At 38.6% G+C, this 25,931-nt stretch overlaps 1 protein-coding gene across 1 annotated transcript in view; it reads left to right on the top strand.

The window, feature by feature from the left end:
• CAP2 (cyclase associated actin cytoskeleton regulatory protein 2) overlaps window positions 1-25,931 on the top strand; it is a 149,793-nt gene that overhangs the window by 37,258 nt on the left and 86,604 nt on the right. Inside the window, exon 4 of the mRNA XM_036351357.1 lies at window positions 21,635-21,712. Coding sequence (XP_036207250.1) covers window positions 21,635-21,712 — 78 coding nt within the window. The remainder of the gene's footprint in view (window positions 1-21,634; window positions 21,713-25,931) is intronic.

Raw genomic sequence — 25,931 nt, 5'->3', positions numbered from 1 at the left:
TGTGTGATTTTTTTCTTCCCCACCTCTGGGAAGTTTTCTGATATTATTTCTTCAAATAAGTTTTCTAACCCTTGTTCCTCTTTCTGTTGTTCTGGCACCCCTATTATTCGTATGTTGTTTTGTTTCATGTTGTCCCATAGCTCCCTTAGGCTGTCCTCCTGTCTTTTAATTTTTTTCTCCAATTGCTGTTCAGTTTGGGTGTGTTTTGTTTCCCTGTCTTCTAATTCGCTAATTCGGTCCTCCGCTTCTCCTAGTCTACTGTTGAAACTTTACATGGTGTTTTTTATTGCAGCTATATCGCTCTTCATTTCTTCTTGGTTCTTACATAAGATGTTGATTTTTTTATCCGTTTCTTCTTGCTTCTTGCATAAGTTGTTGATTTTTTCCTCCATCCGGTTTATGCACTCTAGGACCCTTATTCTGAATTCTTTTTCTGTCATGTTGCATGCCTCTGTATCACTTAGCTGCTTTTCTGGCGAGTCCTCCTTTTCTTTCCTTTGGGGGTTTCTTTGTCTACCCATGTTTGATCTTACCGCCATATCTAGATTTTGAGTCATTCAGTGGCTGCTCCTTGGGTGGCAGTGGCTCCTTGGGCTGCGGTTGCTCCTCGGGTGGTTGTGGTAGCAGCTGCTTCTCAGTTGGTATCAGCTCCTCTGGTGGGTGCTGTTCAAAGTTGTGGTGGCTCCTCTGGCTGGTGGGAGGAGGCTTCACACACAGCTGCTGTTCCTCAGACCGAGGGTGTGGTGATCAGGAGGCTGCTGTTCCTTGGATGGGGGCGGGCTACACAAGCCCCTTTCCCTTTTTCTTGCCTGTTTCTTTTTTCCCTATCTTTCCTTCCTTCTAAAACTATGCCAATAATTGGAACATTTGTTGTTGTTTTCTATCTAGACTTTAGGATTATTTAATTGTTTGCCTAGAGGCTGTTTCAGTGAATGAAAATGAATACTTGTCTAAAAGTAATGGCTTGATTTCATTTAGATTATCTTGTTATTTATATTCATGCATCTATCTCCACAAAACACACACACACACACACACACACACACACACATACATGCATGCACACTCATTCACATGTGCATATGCATCATTCACCTAAGGATTGCTCATAATTCTGTATTAGCAACACATGAGAAAAAAACCAGTCTTGGTCAAGTATATGAGAGCTCTGACCCAAGAGTCACTCGAATTGTAAGAAATGTATTTGCAAATTTGTCAGGGTGCATAAGGCAAGAACAAGATATGCTTTCTCACCTGTAGTATATTTTTTCACTTTCTAGTTGTATTTAGATTGTGGTTTAACACTGCAAGCTTTAAAACATAACATTATACATTTTATAACACATTGCAAGTAACTTTTTACTATATTAAATATAAGATGTTTTGGTAATGTAAAAGAAAACAGGGTATTCAATGAATTAGTAACTTATCACTCATGTGCATTGGCAGTAGAAATCCTTCCCCTTTCAGAAAACACTTGGCAAAGTGAATAGTTTAAATAGTAAGGTACTTGGAATGCTGATACTTTCAACTGCTTTAGTTAAAACAGATGAATCTGCAATAGAAGTAGTATGATTTACCTTTGGGGGCCCACCTGTTGAGTGTTGGGTTTTATTTCAAGGTTCCAGAAGTATGTTGTTTTCCTCTGGCCCTCTCAGTGTCCAGCACTGTGCCCATAGTAAATGGTTAATATATGTTTGCTAAGTGAATGAATGAAAACAAATGTTTAAATGCATGAATCAATTCTTTAATGAATTATTGAATCAGTGGATGTATGGATATGCTATGGCTGACAATTTGAATCAAGAATGCCCTAGACCCGTGGTCTGCAAACTGTGGCTCGCAAGCCACATGCAGCTCTTTGGCCCCTTGAATGTGGCTCTTCCACAAAATACTACGTGCGGGCACGCACACACAGTGCAATTGAAACTTCGTGGCCCATGCCCATAAGTCAGTATTTTGTGGAAGAACCACACTCAAGGGGCCAAAGAGCCGCATGTGGCTTGCAAGCCGCAGTTTGCCAAGCCGCAGTTTGCCGACCACTGCCCTAGACCCGTGGTCGGCAAACTACGGCTCGCAAGCCACCTGCAGCTCTTTGGCCCCTTGAGTGTGGCTCTTCCTAAGCCTTAGGAGTACCCTAATTAAGTTAATAACAATTTACCTACCGATATAGTTTAAGTTTAAAAAATTTGGCTCTCAAAAGAAATTTCAATCGTTGTACTGTTGATATTTGGCTCTGTTGACTAATGAGTTTGCCAACCACTGCCCTAGACTAACAGTTAAAAAAAATCAAGGCCAGGTTTTTAAGTCATGAAGTAGCAAATGAAATAGGAAGAAATATAGACTATAGATATTTGTTTACCACACACAGTCACACATACACACACACACACACACACACACACACACACACACACACACAAACACACACACCCTGAATTTATCATAGCTCTGACAATAAATCTAGTACTTCCCTTATTTCCTTCATTCTCATTCTTGTTTTGTAGTTAAGGAAAGTGAGCCATTGACAGTCTAGAGCTCCAAGACATCTTCAGAAAGCCAAATGAGAATTCATAAGTGACATGAAAATCCATCAATATATTGACGTAGTCATTGCCAATGGACATCCCATGAGCTCTATAGGAGACAGGATATTTTTCTGAACCTTATATATGTATTTTAAACTAAAGGTCACATTAAAAGAGAAATAGAATTTTGTTTGGTGTTTCTTTCGGGATTGGGTTTTGGCAGATGCTTTCCCCTTCTATCATTAGCATTCAGAATGATGGTAATCAGGCAAGAAATAACTTTGGAGTCTGAAAGGGCCAGTTGGGAAATTAAATATTTGTCTGGGACTTCACTGTGTATTTCCAACAATTAATTCTCCCTGGTTTCAAGAGTCTTTACCTGTATTTATATAATTTTAAACATCTGGATAGAAAGTGGGGAAAAAAATTCAGTAGCTTGTCTAAATATATCCAAATACAGACAGTCCCAAACTTTTAAATGGGGATCCTACCTCTAAGTTCATTCATAAATTAGTTCTTAGAAACCTGGAAGACATTTGCCCATAGACCTAATGTAAGAGATGGGTGGCTCAGTTTTTACACAAAGATACAGAAAAGCATTACTCCATTTATAGGACACAGACCACTGCTGTCTACAAAGTCTTTGCTAATGGTTCACCACAAGATAAGTACAGAAATTGTGAGTAAGACTGAAATTCTTATAACAATCTAACAGAGTCATTTTAAGTCTGTTAAATCTATTATCTGGTTTTCATTTCATGTTTCTAATGATGCTCTTTAATTTATTTTATAAAAGTATTAGTCTGTGACAGATGAAAAATTAAAAATAAAAACCTTCACCAAAGGTTTTTTGAGCAGCACTTATGTAATGCAGAATGTTAGAAAAATTCTTCCACTCTGCTTTTAGTTAAATGAAGCAGGAAAATGATAGCACTAAATGAAAAACTGTAGTTTATTATAAATGCTGGTGCTGAGGGAGTGTGAGTTTAATTAGAGAAAGATAAATAAATAAATAAATAAACAAATAAACAAATAAATAATGATTTCTATACAGATTATTTATACTTTTAGCTGATATCGGGCCTGATTCTACATTCACTACCAAACTTAGGATTTTTTTCCTTATGAGTGTATATCACACTCCTTTGATTATAAGAATAACGTTGGAATTCACAAATGGGATTTTAAAAAGCAGGAAAAGAGTTTTTCTGAGGACCACTAAGCAGGAATTGAGAGCAAAGAGATCATATGGACACTTTAAAAGGTTCACCCTTATTAAAAATGAAGTCTGGAACAGTACTCATAGAATTGCTGACAATGGTCATTTTTAGTGGGAGGACTTACTGAAAGCTTTTACCTCTTAAACACCCATGTCTTTTGAAATTTTTACAACAAGTATGTGTTTACTGTTATCACTAGATGAAGGGGAAAGGGTACTTTAAGAAAAAAATTTTTGGAATCAAGGTATTGCCTGGAAGGGAGTTCACGGAACAGCAAAAGACAAGTGAGCAAAATGCAGGCACCAGGTGGTGTCAGCCCATGCAGCGTTGCTGTAGGGCACCCTAGTCGTCAGGGTTCTGAGCTGCCTGGGAAATCATAGGGACGTGGGGAACCACTGTTTCAGCAACGACTCTTCACGGGAAGATCTCAGTATAGATGGATTGATGTGGGGTAGATATCATTGTCGAATGAACAAAATCTGGTCCATAGGTAATTTTATCATTAGTAGGGATCAACTTTATTTTCCTGCCTTATTTTCACTTTTCATATTATTAAAAGAGGCCATTGCAAAGAAGAGAAGAGAAAACTAATATTTATTGAGGGCCTGCTGTGTGCAAGCACTTTGCCAGCTACTGACAAGCATTATTTCACTCAATTATTAGGAGAACCCTTAGGTAGGTAACATTCGGGATAAAGAAGCCAAGACTCAGAAAGGTCAGGTAACTTCTTATGGCCCTGCAGCTAGTAAGGGGCAGAGTTGGATTATATCTCAAGTCTGTCTGAAGATATAAAGCCCACAGGTTCTCTGCTACACCACTGCTTTCTAATCATTTAAGTGATTCATTACTAAGCAGTCGTTATTGAGCTTCTGTTGTAAGAAAGACCCTTTTGTGTAAGGCACCCACTGGTGTAGTCCTCAAGAACGCATTACCTCCTTGGAGACACAAGGCATATGTGTATGTGCATGGCCGTTAAATAAGAGAATGGCTTCAATACCCAAGTGGAAGGACAATGCTTAGAGTCGCAGTACATTCTAGAATAAGGAGTGCCTGTTGTCTCTAGTATTTCGGAGTAGTCTTGGAACCATCAACTATTCTTCCCTTGTGTAGACCCAAGACTCATCAACCAGGAAGTTCTAACTTCCTACATCAAAAGATTTGGTTTAAACATGTTGATAAATTCTTTAGATACCTTAAGTGTTAGAAAAACAAATTAGAGATTTGGAGAGGGGCCAAACTGCCAAATGTTTTGTAGCTACGCAATGATTGAATTTGAAAATGAAGTTAATTTAGAATAGTTTTTTCCAGATTACAAACTTGTAACAATATTCACACCCGTCAGAAAAGCCAATGTACTTAAACAATAGTGGGTTCTTTTATTTTCTATTCCTATGTCTTAAGAAATGCTCACTGTTTTACAACTCTTTCAAATCTTTGATGTTTTACAATATAAATTGCAACAATTATTTGGTTTTTATTTTAATTAGAGTGATTGGTTTTATTATTATAGATTTTGCAAATTTCTCTGCACATTCAATTTTTGTACCCTGTTTGCTTAACTTAGACCAAATATTCTGAGCATCTTCCCATGTCAGTAAGTTGAGGTCTACATTATTTTTAATGACTGCATAGTATAGTTACACCATAATTGATTTACACAATCAAAACTGTATGTAGGTGAGATGATGTATACTGGTATACACTTATGCAGGGCCCAGACTTGGGATGCCCCAGGATGTGAACCTGACAGGGAGCACACCTGGCCTCCTGCCTAGCCTCACCCTGGTCTTTTCCCTGCAGTGATGATCATCTAATACTATTTACAATAATTTTAAAAATTAGTGACATTTGATATTTTCAAATTTTCCCCTATTAGGAATATAATTGCAAGCATTTTCTTTTGCAAACATTCTTTTTTTTTTTTAAATTAAATCTTTATTGTTCAGATTATTACATTTGTTCCTTTTTTTTTCCCCCCCCATAACTCCCCTCCTCCCAGTTCCCGCCCCACCCTCCGCCCTCACTCCCCACCCACTGTCCTCATCCATAGGTGCACGATTTTTGTCCAGTCTCTTCCCGCATCTCCCACACCCCTTTCCCCCCCAGGAATAGTCAGTCCATTCCCTTTCTATGTCCCTGATTCTATTATAATCACCAGTTCATTCTGTTCATCAGATTATTTATTCACTTGATTCTTAGATTCACTTGTTGATAGATGCATATTTGTTGTTCATAATTTGTATCTTTACCTTTTTCTTCCTCTTCCTCTTCTTAAAGGATACCTTTCAGCATTTCATATAATCCTGGTTTGGTGGTGATGAACTCCTTTAGCTTTTCCTTATCTGTGAAGCTCTTTATCTGACCTTCAATTCTGAATGATAGCTTTGCTGGATAAAGTAATCTTGGTTGTAGGTTCTTGGTATTCATCACTTTGAATATTTCTTGCCATTCCCTTCTGGCCTGCAAAGTTTCTGTTGAGAAATCAGCTGACAGTCGTATGGGTATTCCCTTGTAGGTAACTGAGTTTCTTTCTCTTGCTGTTTTTAAGATTCTCTCTTTATCTTTTGCTCTTGGCATTTTAATTATGATGTGTCTTGGTGTGGTCCTCTTTGGATTCCTTTTGTTTGGGGTTCTCCGCGCTTCTTGGACCTGTAAGTCCATTTCTTTCACCAGGTGGGGGAAGTTTTCTGTCATTATTTCTTCAAATAGGTTTTCAATATCTTGCTCTCTCTCATCTTCTGGCACCCCTATAATTCTGATGTTGGTACGCTTGAAGCTGTCCCAGAGGCTCCTTACACTATCCTCGCATTTTTGGATTCTTTTTTCATTTTGCTTTTCCGGTTGGGTGTTTTTTGCTTCCTCGCATTTCAAATCATTGACTTGATTCTTGCGCTCCTCTGGTCTGCTGTCGGGAGTCTGTATAATATTCGTTATTTCAGTCCGTGTATGCTTAATTTCTAGTTGGTTCCCCAATATAAGATCGAGGGTCTCATTAGTTTTCTTGTAGATCTCATTAAGTTTATCGGCGGCTTCTAAACAGTTCTTGAGAGACCTTAAAAGTGTGGTTCTGAACTCTATATCTTCCATTGACAATTTTGTCCTGTTTCTTTGTCTCCGCATTTTTTTATGCTTCCTTGGTGCACCCCCTAGTGGTCTTTGTTCGCAGTTTTATAGTTAAATCTTGATTGTTGTAGCTAATTCCAGGGAGGGTTTGACCTCCAGGCCAAGTGGCTATGAGAATCAGCTGTGTCAGCAGTGAGAGAACTTCTGTCCTCTAGGGAGGTGCTAATCTAGCCTTTGCCTGAGGCTATCCGGCAAATGCCTGTGTGCAGGGCTTGGGCGGGGCGGGTCGCACAGGATCAACAGGGTGGGCCGGAGAGAGCAGTTATGGCGGCTCTCAGTCCTGTCCCCAGGGGCTCTGCCTCTCTGAGTCCCAGCACCCGCTGCAAAGCTCAGAGAGAAAGCTGCACTCGCTCTGACCGAAGCCAGACAGTCCCGCTTCTCCCGTTTGAGTCTGGGTCCCTAAAGACTCGCCCGGATCTGGATCTCAGATTCTGCGACTCCCTCCCGATTGAAAACGCCAACCGCTCCCTCCGCCGCCAGCCCGCTCCGCGCGCACCTCCGCACCTCAGAATTTGACTTCAGCACTGCGCCTCCTCTGAGTGTCCGTATGCGTTTCTCTTTCCTCCTAGTTGTAGGACTTCCACTCAGCCAGCGTTCCTGTGGTTCTGGGTGATGTCCCTTCCGTTTTTTGGTTTCACTTTTGAAGTAGTTGTTCAAAGCAGCAAACTCCGGTGTTAACCTATGCCGCCATCTTGGTTCTCCCTCTGCAAACATTCTTTCATATTGTACAGTTATTTCCTCAAGGCAAATTCCTAGAATAGGAAGTGTGCTAGGTCAATGGCAAGCGCTCCCTAATATTTATTGTCCCCACCCCCTCTCTCCCCCACACACGCATTGTACTAATTCATATACTTGCAGTGTCTAAACATGCTTTAGGCTATGTGGTGATCATTACAAACTAGGAAAATAAGGATTTTAGGGAAATGATTTGAATGCACAGTAACATTCATGGCATTTCTTTTTTAAAAATACTTTGCCCTCTGCTGGATAAGCAGGAAAATAAAAGCAAAGCTATATTTCCCTATATAAATCTTTTTTTTTTTTAACGAAAGAAAACCATTAATCTCCGGTTTTCATTTTGACTTACCAAAAAATTTGTTTAAATTGCCTATTTGGGGCTGGATCTGACAAGTTTTGTGTGGAATTGGTTGGGTGTTGAGATCACTGGACCAAAAATGCAGCTGAGATACATAATGGGAGATTCCAGGTTTAGCTGCAGCAAGGACACATTAGAGCTGTCTTAGCGTCAGAACTGTGCACCAGGGCTGCTGTAAATACTTATGTGAGTTGCCAAGGCAACAGTCCTATTAATGAAGAATAAACCTCTTTTATTGTCAGTTCCTGAATGATTTTTTTTTTTTTTACAAAATGTGCCTCGTAGTCTAACATTGACTCTCAATCTACCTACTCATCTTTCCTTTCCAGACTGAAAAACTATTTAGCTCTGTTCAATAAGCATGCCTCCTTTCTCTGCCAATGAGAGTGGTATCATTGAAAGGAAAAAACCAGTCAACTGTAAAGGCAGTAAATAGACTAATTTATAACAATTACCCAATATAAAATTATTGCCCTTTTGATGTATGTTTTGGCTAAGGCAGAGCCTGAAATTGACTGGGACTTTGTTGGTATTTGAGCAGGCCAGAGTCTTTAAATTAGCTTGTCTTTATGATTTAATGGAGCACTGCCAACATATTTTTAAGTAAGTGGAGTGTGACATTATTGCTTCCTTTCCCTAGTGAGACTGTAAATTTAGATGTAAATTGTGCACACACTGGATACTTCAAAAAGGCAGCCAAAGCTGAGTCATAGGCTTTAGCAAAACCTGTTGTTTTGAACAGCAGAGAGCCATGATAAGGGAAACGCTGGTTAGAAATGACTGGGTACTAACCATTGTGATTCCTGGGTTCTAGAAAGAAGAGTTCTTTTCTTCAAAAAAGGATACATTCCCTTTTCTGTATTAATCCTCACCCGAGGATATTTTTTTCCATTGATTTTTTGGGAGAGTGGAAGGGAGGGAGAGGGATTGGGAGGGAGAGAGAGAGAGAAAGAGAGAAACATAAATGTAAGAGACACATCTATTGGCTGCGGGACTCAGGGCAGGGAAGAAACCTGCAACCCAGGTACGTGCCCTTGGCCGGGAATCTGTCAATCAAATCCAAGACCCTTCACAGTGCGGGCCGATGCTCTACCTCTGAGCCATACCAGCCAAGGCCATTCCCTTTTTAAAAAATTAAATTTCTTGGGGTGACATTGGCCAACATGAACATATAGGTTTCAAGTGTGGGTTTCTTGGTTACAAGATCTGTATATTGCACCATGCACCCAGCCCCCAAAGTCAAATCTTCTCCTGTCACCTTATATTAGGATCCCCTTTTCTCCCCACCCCCTTCCTTCTGGCAACCACACTGCTGTTTGTGTTCACAAGTTTCAGTTTTATATTCCACCTATGAGTGAAATCCTATGGTTCTTAGCTTTTTCTGACTGACTTATTTCACTTTGCATAGTGTTCTCAAGGTCCATCCATGTTGTTGCAAATGGCGCTATTTCATCCTTTCTTATGGATGAGCAGTATCCATTGTGTATATGCACCACATCTTCTTTATCCAGTTCTCTATCACAGGACACTTTGGTTGTTTCCATGTGTTGGCCACTGTGAATAATGCTTCAATGAACATAGAGGTGCATATATCTTTGCAAATACATGCTTTCGAGGTTTTCAGGTATATACCCAGGAGGGGGATTGCTGGGTCTCAGTTTTTTGAGAAATCACCAGTCTGCTTTCCATAATGGTTGTACCAGTCTGCACTCCCACCAGCAGTGAATGAAGATTCCCTTTTTCCACAACCTCTCCAACACCTGTTATTGGTGATAGCCATTCCCCTTTTTAATGAGAATGTTTCTTGTGTTTTGTCAAGCCAACCAAATGGGAAAACTTAACTTTTTAGTCCTGGTTATCAGCCAACCACTTTTTTAAGATTGGATGTTTGTTGTCCATTCCATACAGCTAATACCTTATCACTTATCACTCATATTCACTGACCGTTCACTGTATTCACCACTTGTTTCCTCTGATTTATACCTAGTAGAACCTAGGCACATAGAAGCTACTCAGAAAATACTTTTTAAAAAAAAACTAATTAGTAAATTTCTATTTCACTCAGTTATATCTTTGAAATAAGTTTTCTCATAATAAAATTTAAATATTTGATGTAGAAAAATTGACAATAAATTTGAAGAAGAGAGCAAAAACCGTTTATAGTCCCACTTCTGAGAAACAACTGCCATCGATTTGATGGTTAACTTATTTCATAAGGACAAAATTCTGTTTTCTCTTCAATAAGATAGAATCAACACCATAATATGTGGCAGCCATACGTAAGAGACAAGTGACACATGCCAAGCAATGGGTGGGATATGAAGATGCCCACTGAAATGATATAGCCAATTATAGGCCAAGGGAAGGTGACCCTTATCCTGTGTCATTGTGGCTATTTCAACAACAAACAGCAATCAACCTGATTTCTCATTTTTTAACTTCCAGCTTTAGACTATGTTGCTGACAAAACAGATTTTGCCCTCAGAACAAGTTTTAGCACAAGCAGATGTGCCAGTTTCTTTGCTAATGGTAATTCTGGATTCTTGTGACCTTTTCTATTGGCACATGGAGAAGAGAGAAAGCCCTTTCCCAAACTTATGCAAACTTGGCAAACTTCCATGGGAATTAAAGAAGTCATAGCAAAGAAGCATAAGTACTTGGATATTTTTTCTTGGATTGTGATGACATAGAGAGGCAGTTTATGCCATCACAACCCAAGATAATCTTCCCCAATTATCTTCATTAGTCACCAAGCATCCTCAGATAAATATGACAAAAATAACCATGATAAGCACAAAAAAACAAAATCTCATTTAGTGAGTATAAAAGCATCTTTAGAGAACATTGCCATTTTTGTTGTTGTTAATCCTCACCCGAGGGTATTTTCCATTGATTTTTAGGAAGAGTGGAAGAGGGAGGGAAAGACAGAGAGAAATATTGATGTAAGAGAAACACATTGATTGGTTGCCTCCTGCACACGCCCTGACCAGGGCCTGGGCCAGGGAGGAGCCTGCAACCAAGGTAGGTGCCCTTGACCGGAACCAAAGCCGGGACCCTTAGGTCTGCAGGCCAACACTCTATCCACTGAGCCAAACTAGCTAGGGCAACATTGCCATTTTTAACTAACAGAAGCATTTCAGGTAAAAATTGTAGAGGCCCACTCAGTGGTTGAGTGTCGACCTATAAACCAGGAGGTCACAGTTTGATTCCCTGTCAAGGCACATGTCTAGGTTGCAGTCTCGATCCTAGTGTGGGGCATGCAGGAGGTAGCCAATCAATGATTCTCTCTCATCGCTGATGTTTCTATCTCTCTCTCCCTCTCCCTTCCTCTCTGAAATATAAATAAAGAACTGAAAAGGAATGCTAGAGAGCAAAAACACTGTAGCAGAAATGGAAAAAAAATGGATTTAATGGACCTATTAGTAGACTGGATGTAGCTGAGGAAAGACTGAGGTAGAAGATAGGTGTATCTATAAAGTCTTCAAAACTAAAAAGAAAAAAAAAACAAGACTGAAAATAAAAACCCAGAATAGAATATCCAAGTATTTTGTGACAACTGCAAAAGTGTCACATATGTATAATGGAAATACTAGAAGGAGAAGAGAGAAAGGAATGGAAGAAATATTTGAAATTATAATGACTGAGAATTTCCCCAAAATGAATGTCAGACACCAATGCACAGATCCAGAACACCAAGCAGCATAAATAAATAAAATAAATAAATAAATAAATAAAATACACCACAACTCTATACCACTGCATATCATTTTCAAATTACAGAAAATCAAAGATAAAGAAAAAATTCTGAAAGAAGTAAAGGAAAACAATGCCATATCTATAAAGGAACAGAAATAAGACAACATTTTATTTCTTCTCAGAAATCATCAAGAAAAGAAGAGAGTGGAGTGAAATATTTAAAGTGTGGAGAGAGGAAAAAACTACCAACCTAGAGTTCTGTTTCTTGCAAAATTATTCTTCAAAAGTGAAGGAGAAATAAAGGCTTTCTTAGACAAACAAAAATTGAGAGAATTTGTTGCCAGTAGACCTGCCTTGCAATAAATGTTAAAACAAGTTCTTTAAAGAGAATGAATCTAAGTTAGAAACTTGAATATATGAAGAAAGAAAGAGCATCAAAGAAGGAATAAGTGAAGGTAAAATAAAAATTTTATTTTTCATATTTTTATTTGATCTAAAAATAATAATAGCAGCAATGTATTCAATCATGTATGCTTATGTATGTATATATTACATATGTATACTTATGTATGCTTACATATATAAATGAAATGAATCAGAGCAATGATACAAGGGACTGGAGGGAGGGATTAAGATTCTAAGATACTTAGTCTACTGTGAAGTGGTATAGTATCATTTGAGAATGAACTTGGATTCATTGTAAATGTATATGCAAACTCTAGGGCAGCCACTTAAAAAAAGAAGTATAACTGGTATTGCTAAGAAAGGACAGAAAATGGAATCATGAAATAATTAAAACCACAAAAGGCAAAAAATAAATAAAACAAAACAAAACACAAAAGATAGAAAAAGAGTGAAAGGCAAAAATAGAAACAAATAACAAAGGCAATATATGAACAATAGTAATGAATATGGTAAATATTAATCCAACTATATCAATAATCACTTTGAATGTCAATGGTCTAAATATACCAATTAAAAGACAGAGATTGTCAGAGTGGATCAGAAAACACAACACAACTATGTTTGTCTACAGAAACCATTTTAAATATAAAGACATATATAGATTAAAAGTAAATAGATGCAAAAAATATACCATGCTAACATGAATCAAAAGAAATCAGGTGTAGCTATGTTAGTTTCAAACAGAGAAGACTTCCCAGTAAGGAAAGTTATCAGGGAATTGCATAATAATAAAGGGGTCAGTTCTCCAAGAAAATATTACAATTCTTAAAGTGTATGCACCTAACTACAGAGCATCAAATTGATGAAATTGCAAGAAGAAATAGATGACACCACTATCATATTTGGAGACTTCAACACCCCTCTCTCAGAAATCAACAGATCCATCAGGCAGAAAATGAGGTAAGGAAGGATATAGTTGAACTTAACAATACCATCAATCAAACGGATATTATGGATACTTATAGACTATCCAACAACAGTATGATATACATTTTTCTCAAGCTCACCAAGATACATCACATTCTGGGTCATAAAATACATCTTAACAAACTTTAAAAAATAGATACATTCAATGTCTGCTCTCAGATCACAATGGAATTAAACTAGAAATCAATAACAGAAAGATAACTGGAAAATTTCCAAATACCTGGGGATCAGCAGCACACTTCTTTTTTTTTTCTTTCTTTCTTTTTTTTTCTTTTTCTTTTTTTTTCTTTTTTTCTTTTTTTTTTTTATTGCTTAAAATATTACAAAGGGTATTACATATGTGGCATTTTATCCCCCCGCCCTAGACAGTCCCCTAGCCTCCCCTATCCCCCAGTGTCTTATGTCCATTGGTTATGCTTATATGCATGCATACAAGTCCTTTAGTTGATCTCTTACCCCCCTACCTCCTGCCCCCAACCCTCCCCGGCCTTCCTGCTGCAGTTTGACAATCTGTTTGAGGCAGCTCTGCCTCTGTATCTATTATTGTTCAAAAGTTTATAATGGTCTCTATTATCCATGAATGAGTGAGATCATGTGGTATTTTTCCTTCATTGACTGGCTTATTTCACTTAGCATAATGCTCTCCAGTTCCATCCATGACGTTGCAAATGGTAAGAGTTCCTTCCTTTTTAGAGCAGCATAGTATTCCATCGTGTAGATGTACCACAGTTTTCTAATCCATTCATCTACTGATGGGCACTTAGGCTGCTTCCAGATCTTAGCTATGGTGAATTGTGCTGCTATGAACATAGGGGTGCATATATCCTTTCTGATTGGTGTTTCTGGTTTCTTGGGATATATTCCTAGAAGTGGGATCACAGGGTCAAATGGGAGTTCCATTTTCAGTTTTTTAAGGAAACTCCATACTGTCTTCCATAGTGGCTGCACCAGTCTGCATTCCCACCAGCAGAGCAGCACACTTCTAAATGACACTTAGTCCAAAAAATTTGTTTTAATATTTTGAACTCAGATGTCAATTAGACTTATTGTGGTGATCATTTCACAATATATCAAGTATCAAATCAGTATGCTGTACACCTAAAACTATATATTTCATATGTCAATTATACCATAGTTTTAAGATTATTTTGAACTAAATGAAAATGAAAGCTTAAGATCAGAATTTTGAAGATGCAGTAAAAACTGAAAACAGCGCTAAGAGGGAAATTTATAGTATTAAATGAGTGTGTGATCATATAGAAAATGAATATGTAATCATATAGAAAAGAAGAAATATATAAAATCAGTGATCTAAGTGTCTACCTTAGGAAACTAGAAATAAAGAAGAAAATAATAATTAGAGCAAAAGTCAATAAAATTGAAAACAGAAAATCAGTGAAGCCAAAAGTTGATTCTTGGAAATGATCAATAAAATTGATAAGCCCCTACCAGGCTAAATAAGCAAAAGTGAGAAAGGACACTAATTATTAATAACAAAAATTAAAGAGGAGACATTACTTCAGATCCCATGGAAAATAAAAGGATAGTAAAGGAAAACTGAACAACTCTATGCCCACAAATTTGATAACCTAGATTAAATGAACAGATTCCTTGAAAGACATATCTGCCAAAAGTTACACAAGAAGAAGTAGACTATCTGAATAGGCCTATATCAACTACAGAAATTGAATCAATAATTAATAACCTTCCAAAAAGAGAAAGCACCATACCCAAATGTGTTCACTGGTGAATTCTACCAAACATTTATGAAAGAAATTATACCAGTTCTATATTATCTCTTTCAGAGGATAGAAGCAGAAGGAATACTTTTAAGTCATTGTATGAGACAAGCATTGCCCTAATACCAAAATAAGACAAAGATATTATAAGGAAAGAAAACTACAGACCTATATAGCTCATGGACATCTATGCAAAATCTCTCAACAAAATATTAATAAATCAAATCCAAAAATATATAAAAAGAATTATACAACACGATTAAGTGGAATTTATCCTAGGTATGCAAGGCTGGTTCAACATTCAAAATTCAATTAATGTAATCACATCAGCAGACTAAAGAAGTCGCATGGTTACATCAAGAGATGCAGAAAAGCATTTGACAAAATCCAGCACCCACTCATGGTGAAAATGCAGTAAACTACTACTAGAGGGGAGTTTGCTCAACTTGCAATAACCCTAAAGCTAACATCAGACACAAGGCAGGGATGTTCCCTTTCACCATTTCTTTTCAACATCATACTGGAAGTTCTTGGTAATGCCAGTGGGCAAGAAAGGAATTTAAAAGTGTACAAACTGGGAAGACATAAAATTGTCTTTTATTGCAGATGACATTGTCTTCTATGTTCGAAATCTAAAAGAATGGACAGAACAACCACAACCTTTGATACTAATAAGTGATTACGGAAACAGCATTTGTTAGAACATTGGTTAGGCCCACCCAATTCTACTGAATCTGAAACCCTGGGGATGGGACTCAACAATCTGTTTTAGCAAACCCTCCAAATGGCTATTTGCACAGTCGAGAACCACTGGTGTAAGCCTTCTTCATGATTCTTAATATGTCAACCCAAGTGCCTTTCATAATCTGATTTAAGTCAGTGCTTATTTTCATGTCTACAAAATGAGGCATCTTCAATCTTGTTTTAAGCAAAGTTGTGATGCAGGTGAAATATATCTTTGGCATCGTATCACCTTCCTGTCGGCCCATTTTCCTGTCTTGCTATTATGTATCAGGTCCCTCTTTATCTTTTCGGTGGCTGCAATTCAAGGGACTTCTACATTAGGGTAGATTAGAGGCCCCTATGGAATAAGATCTAAAAATACAATTTCTAATTATGAATATAGAGCATTGGCAGACTAATTGGGAAGGAATGTGGGGATGGCATTGACAGTGACCTTCTCAGGGCCCACAGATTGCACCCGATGAGCAGATGCCCATTCCCCTGACCTTAGTCACGGAGAAGCCCCTTCCTTTCACTGTCGGGCTCTCATGAAGAGGCTGACCCAGTTTCAGAAGACCTGGCACAGGCACCCTGGCTGGATGCTTTGTGCAACTCCTTCAAGTCTTGCCTGTGCTCTTCCCCTCTGTGGCACCTGCTCATTTTGTCATCTCCATGGTGCTTTGCAGCCCATAGCTTTCCTGCTTAAACCATGCAAAGCTTTGACAACTATTCAGAGATTCACCTTTCTCAGGGACCCAGCTCTCTCCCAAGGGGATTAGCTGAAAATAAGTCATACTGGTATTTAGCTCATATCTGCTTGTCCCAAGGCTTATTTTAAACTGATTACTGAAAGTCATTCTCCTACATTCTCCCTTAGGATTATAGAACACGATGGTCCACCAACCTATCTGTCCAAGAACCCCAGTCGCCTAAGTGATAACTAATAGGGTTCAAAGAAATGCACAGCCCTGGCTCTTACCAACACTGTCCCTTTCCTCTCCACACACACGTGCTCACAGGCAGATAGATGTGCATATTTACCCACAAAGGCCACTGAGTCCTGCACATGTGTGATGGACAAACTCAGCAAAAACTGTCAGTTATTTGTCGTGACTGAAAATCCCTACGTTTGGCTTTTTCTTTCACAATGTTTTGAATAGCCTGAGTGAGCCAAATTCTCCCTTTCAAGTTATCAGAACTCAGCAGGTTCAGTAAAATTGCTCCTAAATAGGATGCTGTCTGGTTGAGAGAACTCATGGAACTTTCCAGAAGCAGGAAGCAGATGGATTAGAATATCTCACAGGTGAAGTGAAAATCCTTTGAAACTTGGACCAATGAGGTTAAAAATGAATATGGTTTAGAGTTTTCTGGTTATGCCCAGAGTTCCCGGGAGCAGGAAGAAGCACACAGCTGAATCTTCAGAAAGATCTGTCTACATAAGCAAATTGAGAGGGAAAGGTGAAGCAGATGTCTAGATATTCAGCCAGATTCTGCTCCAACCTCCACCTCTATTGTTGAGTGAGAGGCCATTGGGGGAAGAGACTAATTAATGAAATTGGCCATCTTCACTAATCTAAGCCACCAGAAAATTACTCTATTAGCAACATGCTAAATGTTGCTTCTAGGGAAAGTAAAAAAGGCTAATGATAGTGTTCATCTTGGGATAACTACAAAAATATTGTTAATGCTACTTCTGAGCTGCAATTTCAACTACAGAAGTCAGGTGATCCCAAATTGCTGTTCCCATAGCAACTGTAATTCAGTGGGCTCTGCAAGGCTTTTCATAGATGAGGACAATACCTCCATATTATTGTTGCTGGGAGAAGTGCAGTTCTTTTATTTATGTCCAAGCTATGGAAAGTTGTACTTAATAGCTTTCTTTTTGGAATTGTGGTTGTTAGAGACAACAACAGTCCTTTTGAACCACTGAAAACACACGTTTTGATTCATGGGTAAACATTCATGCAGCTCAGAGCTTCACATTTATTTATAGGTCATAATGGCCTCCAGGAAAATTCAAAACTCCTCTATTCCACCGAATATAATCCCAGCAATCAGATACCAGGGCAAAGATAAGATGAGACGATGTATCCCAAAATGGAAACTATGCCCTCATTTAAACATTAGACTTGATCTGTCATACTATTGATGATTGAATTTGTGATTTTAAAATAAACGGCTTACTAATTTTGGTTTGATTTCAACCATTTCTCAGTAGAAAAAAATTTCTGGATGAGAAATGAGAAAAGTTAGAAACAAAATTTCAGTAAATATTTTGGAAAATTTGTCAGATACCAAAACGTGATAATGGAATGACGAAAACTAGTCATTTCCCAGTTAGCTAACACCTTTACCCGTCAAGCCCAGAAAATTTTCTGATATTGATTGACACTGGGATGAAATTAACCTAATCCTGTTGATGCTATTCTAGTTGTTTTTTAGAAATGTATCAAGCTAGTTCTTACTTATCTCTCAGAGAAGTAAGACATTATCCGAGAAGGCAGAGAAATAGAAACTGGCCCAAAACGGATGTGAAGCTAACCAGGATGAGATTAAAGGTGAAATCAACAAGGATAAAAGAATATAAATTTATGACCACATACAACTAAGTCAGAATTTTTCTCTCCCACAAATGAGGGAGGAAAAGATTTTTTAAAAATGCACTGATAGTAACCAAACAAAAAAAGCCATAATCTAAAGCAACACATTTCAGTAACTGGTGGCCGAGCAGCCTTTGGTTCCTAACTCTGCATCTATTTCCCACTCCTTAAAAACAAGCCTTAAAAAAGGAAGTTAGGAGATGAAAATATGAAACAAGAAATGGAAGCCACAGGGCTGCTTCCCTATGCATATGTAACGGCTTCCCGTCTGGGTTTGGAATTGGAGAAATGATCCCAAAGCTTCATCAAAGGGCCTATGTTTCATGTAGGTGAAGTGAATCCTGATTTAGGACATGTAACATATTCCCAGAAGAATGAGTCCCCAAATTCTCAAATAAAGACTGGACAGCTGAGTCTCCCTTTCCCTATTCCCTAGTCCATCAAGCCCTAATAGAGTAGAGAACACAAGGCAATTAGCCCTCGAACTGTCTATTGAAAGGGAAAATTAACTGACCTCCGATACCGTGGCCAAAGGCTCAAGGAATCAGCACATGGAAGCTACATAGTGTCAGAAAGTAACATAGCATGCGAAAGACAGACGTACTAGCCCTCAAAGAAAACAAAACTTCAGGAACAGAAATGGATTCCTCACAAGGTTTAATAAGAATATACCATATTCTTAGAATTTAGAGTATAAATGTATTTTTTAAATATTTTTATTGATTTCAGAGAGGAGGGGAGAGGGAGAGAGAGATAGAAATATCAATGATGAGAGAGAATCATCGATCTGCTGCCTCCTGCCTGCCCCACTCTGGGAATCAAGCCCACAACCCGGGCATGTGCCCCGGCCAGGAATCGAATTGTGACCTCTTGGTTCATAGGTTGATGCTCAACCACTAAGCCATGCCAGCCGGGCTAAATGTATTTTTTTAAAAGCATAAAGAAAGATTAGAAAACAAGAATAAAATTAAAAGGAAAATTGAAAGTCTAACAAATCAAGAACAAAAACAACATTATTGTAAAAATCATATCTAAATAGAAATGTTAATGTATGTAAGAAACCGTGTTGAAAATCTGGTTACTAACAATGGAGAAAAGTATACATATAATCACAGTAAATACAGATGGTAGACAAGGAAATTAAAGGCAGAGAAAGAATCTATAAGATATGAGGACATTAAAATATTATATAATCTGAGGATTATAATAGGAGTCCTTGAATAGGTATTCTAACAAATGAAATGGAAGAAATATTGAAAAATATAAGAAAGTTTCCCAGAAATGAAGGACCAAATCTATTCCAGGATATAGAATATAGAATGCTCAAAACCTAAACATCTTGTTTAAGCTATTAATCTCTAAGGATAAAGAAATAAATCTTCAGATGTCAAACTAGAAAAAGCCAATGTCCTACAAGGGAGAAAAAAATCAGGCTGGCTTCAGACTTTGCATTGCCACACTTAGTGCCAGGGTATCTGAAAGTGGAAAGAGACCCCGGGATCTTACATCCAGCCAAGATGTTGTTAAGTATAAAGACAATAGGGAAATATATTTAATCCTGAAGAACTAAAGCAACCTTGACACTGTTTTGAAGAAAATACTTGATAATGAGAGTTCAGTCAATAAAAACATTCAGATAACTCAGAAATGGAGAAGTCATGGTAAAATAGCTGGTGAGAACCATTAGGTATGTTTAAATGTAGAATTAGTCCTAAACAACTCTGGGAATTAATATTGCAGGTAGAATATGAATGCTATCAATTGGGCTAAATGGAAACAACCACTAAAAAATATGGACGATAGGGGACTAGAGATAGCAGTGAGAAAGTACTTTTGTTTTTATCTTTGCCAATTGATTCCCAATCACTACTATCTAAAATTATATCATGTACTTTAAAATGCCACACATAATTATTCCAATCTCATTTTATAATTTTAACCTTAGAATGATCATTTTATGGCATAATTATATAGTGCAGAAATTTTTATTTGAAGTTTATCAGTCATTTCTCTTTCATTGCTACTATTCAGTTAGAATTAAAATTCATACTTTTTAAATAGCACCTAGAGTGTGGTCTCATTTTTCAAAATCTCTCTGTACATGTATCTTAAATATTCAGCTAATGTTAATAATGATTTTTTTCTAGGTTGTGAGACATTTTTTTCAAAACTTTAATTTTTGAAACCTTCAACATTTAAAAACCTATTTTATATCATTATGCTTTGTGTTATTAAAAACAACTGTGCAAATTTTCTTAAAAACTAAAAAAAAAAAAAAAAAAAAAAGATTTTAAAAAATGCCAAAAGTGATTAATTATGGGGGATGTGAGTATTTGGAATTATTTTCTTCTTGGTACTCTTCTGTAACTTTTTAATTTTAAAAAATGAAAGAATTAATTAGTTAAGAGTGTGTAGAGGGTGAGGATAAAGAATATGATACCCTGTGTTTAAAGATATTCCCATCCACTCAACTCCTTTTTGGGGGGTTGAGTCCAGGTAGCACTGAAATCTCTTCTGGAACCATCTTAATGAATGATTGCGGAATCCACTAGCTCTCAGTGAGCATATCTGTATGGGGGTAGCATAAGAGACAATTTTCCTTCCACCAGAAGGTATGGAACAGGTTTGGGCACACTAGGAAAAAGGACAAGAGAGACACCCATTGAAAACACTTCGGGGTTCAAACATTCTTTAACAGCTTTGTTGAGATACAGTAACTCACATATTATAACATTCACTTTTTAACATGCACAATTCAGTGGTTTTTAGTATACTCACCAAGTTGTGATATTACCACTGTCTAATCCCAGAACATTTTCATCACCCCCAAAAGAAACCCCATTCTCATTAGCAATCACTCCCTATCACCCCACCCACCAGCCCCTGGCAACCACTCTGCGGATAGGCTTATTCTGGTCATTTTATATGATTGGAATCATACAAATGCAGTCTTTTGTGACTGGCTTTATTCATTCAGCATCATGTTTTCAAGGTTTAACCCATGTTGTAGCATGCATCAGTATTTCATTTCTTTTTTTAAGTATATTTTATTTTCAGAAAGGAAAGAAGAGAGAGAGAGAGAGAGAGAGAGAGAGAGAGAGATGATAAGGATCATTACCAGCTGCCTCCTGCACGCCCCACACTGGGGATCGAGCCCACAACCCGGGCATGTGCCCTGACCAGGAATCAAACCATGACCTCCTGATTCATAGGGCGATGCTCAACCACTGAGCCACGCCAGCCGGGCGGCACTCCATTCTTTTTAATGCCAAGTAATATTCCATTGTACGGGTATATCACCTTGCATTTATTCATTCATCAGTTGGTGGACATTTAGGCTGTTTCCACATCTGAGCTGTTATGAGTAATGCCATTATGAACCTCTATTTACAAGCTTTTGTGTAAGCATATTTGTTTATTTTCCTTGGGTATATACTCGGAATGGGCTTTCTGGATCATGTGGTAACTCTGTTTAGGAGCTCAAACATTTAAACTTCCTCTTCCTCTTTGTTCCCAGGCAGAAATGGTGCACAGCGCTTTCCAGGCCCAGCGGGCTTTCCTCCTCATGGCCTCTCAGTACCAACAACCCCAGGAGGTAAGCGTGCATCCCTAGAGACAGGGCTGCCTGGGCAATGGGCGGTGTAAGGTAAATAGGAAGCAACAGAACCAGCTGCTGTGAGTGACAACCTGAAAATGAGAGTTATGGCACATGTGGGCTCTGTCTCTAAGCCAGACCATGATATGGAACATTTCATCTGTCTTCATAATCTTAATATGGCCAAATTCATTCTGTAAAAATTGACATCACCAGTTTAAAAGGTCAATTTATTTATGTCACCTATATCTTCTTTTTTTAATTTTGAATGAACAGTTTATTTTTTTAATCTTTATTGTTGAAAGTGTTACATATGTCCCCTTTTTCCCCCATTGACCTCTTCCAACCAGCCCCCTCCCCCCACCCCAGGCCTTCACCACCCTATTGTCTGAGTCCATGGATTTTCCATATATGCATACAAGTTCATTGGTTGATCTCTTCCCACCCACACACCCTCTCCTATCCTATTCTTTTTGCTATTCTCACAATAGTTTTATAATCAAGAAAGTGTTCACTACTACTTTTTAATTCATACTTTGTGCTGCTTTGTTATCAAAATGTGTTCACATCTATCATCATATATATATTCTATGTATGAATTTTATTATCTTCTATTTCATAAGTAGGATAGATAGGCTAAAAAGTAGATCTAGTACCAGCATTCCTTATTAAATAAGAAAAAAATAATTGTTTTGACTAAATATTCTGCATCTGAATTTTGGTACAACTATATAAATATAGAAGGTTATTGAATATTCACTATAACACAATATCTTAAATTTAATAGCTCACTTTTAATTCTAAAACAAACTCTTGAAATTGGAAAAGTAAAGCTGAGAATCCTGGGAAACTAGGACTTTGACTTTCAGGGAATGAAGCTCAGCTCCATAAAGGACCAGCACTTAAGACCCTAGACCCATGGTCGGCAAACTGTGGCTCGCGAGCCACATGCGGCTCTTTGGCCCCTTGAGTGTGGCTCTTCCTAAGCCTTAGTAGTACCCTAATTAAGTTAATAACAATGTGCCTACCTATATAGTTTAAGTTTAAAAAATTTGGCTCTCAAAAGAAATGTCAATCGTTGTACTGTTGATATTTGGCTCTGTTGACTAATGAGTTTGCCGACCACTGCCCTAGACCCTCCCTGGAACCATGGTCCCTAGCGCTGCCTGTGCAGTGGCATCTCCTGGAAAATTTTTAAAATATCAGTGCCTAGTTCTCACTCCAAGAGGTTCTGATTTAATTCGTCAGAAGGTGGTCTTGGCCTTGAAAGTTTTGTAGCCAGAGCTACCAAGCCCCACCAGGATAGATGGATGGATCACTTCCCTTACAGGAAACGAGTTAGCACACAGCCTAGGCAGGTAGCTTTGTAGGGATGGAAATATTGTGTTCCGTTGTGGATGCATTTTCTTCCTTGGCTTTCTCAATCCCTGATTTTTCCTCTCTTTGCAAAAGAGAACAGTGATACTAGGAAATCACAATGTGATGCACTCGAGAGACAGACTTAGCCTGGCTTTTCTGTGATTAAAGTGAGAGGAGAAGTAAACTCAATGCATTATCGAGAGTCTCAGATGGAGGGAAGGACCATGACTTTCTTGGCCAGTGCCCCACTCAATCACTTCTTCAAGCACACAAAAAGGCTTCTCCGTTGGCCTTGCAGCCTTGCACATAAAAGTCACTCGTTAAGTATTGGGTGAAGAAATGAATGAATGTACTGGGAGGAGCCATGGTCAGGGATAATGTGTGTCTGAGTGTGTGGCTGTGCAGATTCTTGGGTGTAATATCTTGGGTATAGCTCCACTGCGTTCTTGATCAAAGGGAAAGAAATGGATCGGTTCCAGGGCACTGTTACCCAGGCAGGGCATGGGCTGGCAGTGTTCCAGCACTTATTACAGTGCTCTGAGCGTAATAAACCCCAGCAGTATCAGGTAGGTGAAATGCAAAGCAATGTTTTGATGCCCACCCCCCTTTTTCATCCCCTCCATATTTGCCCAGAGGACTGTTCTAGTACTTCCACTCAGTGGAAAAGTAGATTTGGGAAGTTACCACCACAGTGGTGAGAATGGTCCATGACCAGGCCTTTATTTTCCCTATGTACATTCTAAAAGATACATCATAAAAAAAGATTATCATAAAGCAGGTTATAGTTTTTTATGGGAACAATATTGTAACTGTCCATGTCATCCCCTCTTCCTTTTTTCAGGAGAATATTAACTCCTGTAATTTCAACTTTTGCTGGCATAGGGCAATGGTTCCCAAACTTCAGCATACCTGAGAATCACCTGCAGGGCTGTTAAGTTGCAGGTTTCTGGGCTCCACTTACAGAGTTTTCAGTTCAATAGGACCTGGCTACGGCCTGAGAATCTGCATCTTGGAAGTTCCCACCTTATGGTGATGCTGCTGGTCCAGGGACCACATTTTCAGAACCTGTGGCTCTCACAGTTATGCCTGTAGCTCACATTTATTTCAGATGTTTCCAACTGTCATGTCCAGCTACCTCTTGAGCACTGCTTCTCAGGCTCTAATCTTCACTTCATCACCTGCAGATCTTGTTAAAGTTCAGGGTCTAGATCAGCAGGTCCCTGGTGAGGCCCAAGAATCTGTGGTTCTGACCAGGTGATTCTGCTGCACTTTGAGCAGCGAGAATTTAGGTGTTACCACCTAATATCTCCAGAAGCACAAAATTCCTCGGTAGTCAAATATCAAACTTGTGTTATTTTCTCCAAACATGTCTACATCAAAGCAAGTTGTGTTATGCTGCAGTAACACACATCTTCAAAATCTTAGTGAGATTTATTTCTTGCTCACATGTCATGCCTATACAAGGTGACTTACTTTCTAGAGGATGAGTTATTAAATAATTATTCATATAATTTTTTACTTAGAGTTGTAATAAGGCTCTGAAATATAATGGTAGAGGATGAATCTTTAATAGGAGTTTCAAGCATTAGAAAAGGAAGCTATTTTAAAGCAGGAGAATCTGCTAGGGGTGCCTCCAATCCTGCTGATGGAGGTGACCTCTAACTCTGCAGAAGCATGAGACAAGGCCAAACCAACATCAGTGGTCAGTTAGGGTCTGAGGGTTGTATAAGCTGATGCCAAAAACTGAGGTTGTGCACCCTGGCCAGCTGGAAGCTAGAAACCTCCTGGAACACAGGAGAGAACTGATAAAATACTGGAACCCACAACAATGCAAGCTCACAGTTAATCAGTGGACAAATATTCATCAAGTGCTTAACAGGCACTGTAAAAACAAACACCTATGAGATGGGGCAGGGCTTGAGGATAGGCATATATTAAATATTAGCTGGGAAGAGCCCTTAGAAACCATCTCTCATAGCGTTCTCAATTTAAAGATGAGCTAGGAGAGCTTCAGAGAGAGAAATTGGTTTACTCCTTAGCTCCAAAGCTGACAAAATGCCCCAGGATAACTCTGATTCCCAGATATCTCAGCCAACACACTCCACCACTGCACATTTGTGTGTGGTGCTCTACATTGCTGCTTTAAGCCAGAGTGCCAGCCTTCAAAGAGATTAAATTTAGTAGAAGGTGACCATCAAAAAAGAAAAGTATTTTATACTTATCCTATATAATAAAAGGGTAATATGCAAGTCGACCAAACGGCTGAATGACCAGTCACTATGACACGCACTGACCACCAGGGGGCAGATGCTCAATGCCGGAGCTGCCCCCTGGTGGTCAGTGCACTCCCAAAGGGGGAGCCCCACTCAACCACAAGCGGGGATGATGGCTGGCGAGCACAGCAGCCCACCTCCGTAGCAGCGCTAAGGATGTCCTATAGTCCGACATCCCCCAAGGGCTCCCAGAAAAGGTACAGGCTGGGCTGAGGGGACCCCTCCCCCAGTGCATGAATGTCGTGCACCAGGCCTCTAGTCAATTATAAGCAAACTGCCAATCAACTGAGGTAGACCATTAGTGCTACCAAAATTCAGGGAGGTAGGGATCTTGTAGACAAAGGATCAACAAAGGCATCATAGAGGAAATAAAATGACAGTGCAAGAGTAGTAATACAGCTCCTTCAATGTAACATTAATATTACAGTAATATTCATAAAGTGGTGGATTTATTTAGCACAAACCCAAAAATCTATTTCCTGGGTTAAATATGATGGGGGGGAAACCCCACACTGTGCTCAATAAAGAAACATGTTAAACATTATTATACCCACGTTTTCAAAAACTTATTTGACCACAGAGGCTTC

Source organism: Myotis myotis, unplaced genomic scaffold (assembly GCF_014108235.1).
Source record: "Myotis myotis isolate mMyoMyo1 unplaced genomic scaffold, mMyoMyo1.p scaffold_m19_p_2, whole genome shotgun sequence".
Classification (NCBI taxonomy): Eukaryota; Metazoa; Chordata; class Mammalia; order Chiroptera; family Vespertilionidae; genus Myotis; species Myotis myotis.
Note: the sequence above shows the minus strand (reverse complement) of the source record. Positions and strands in the feature narration are given on the sequence as shown.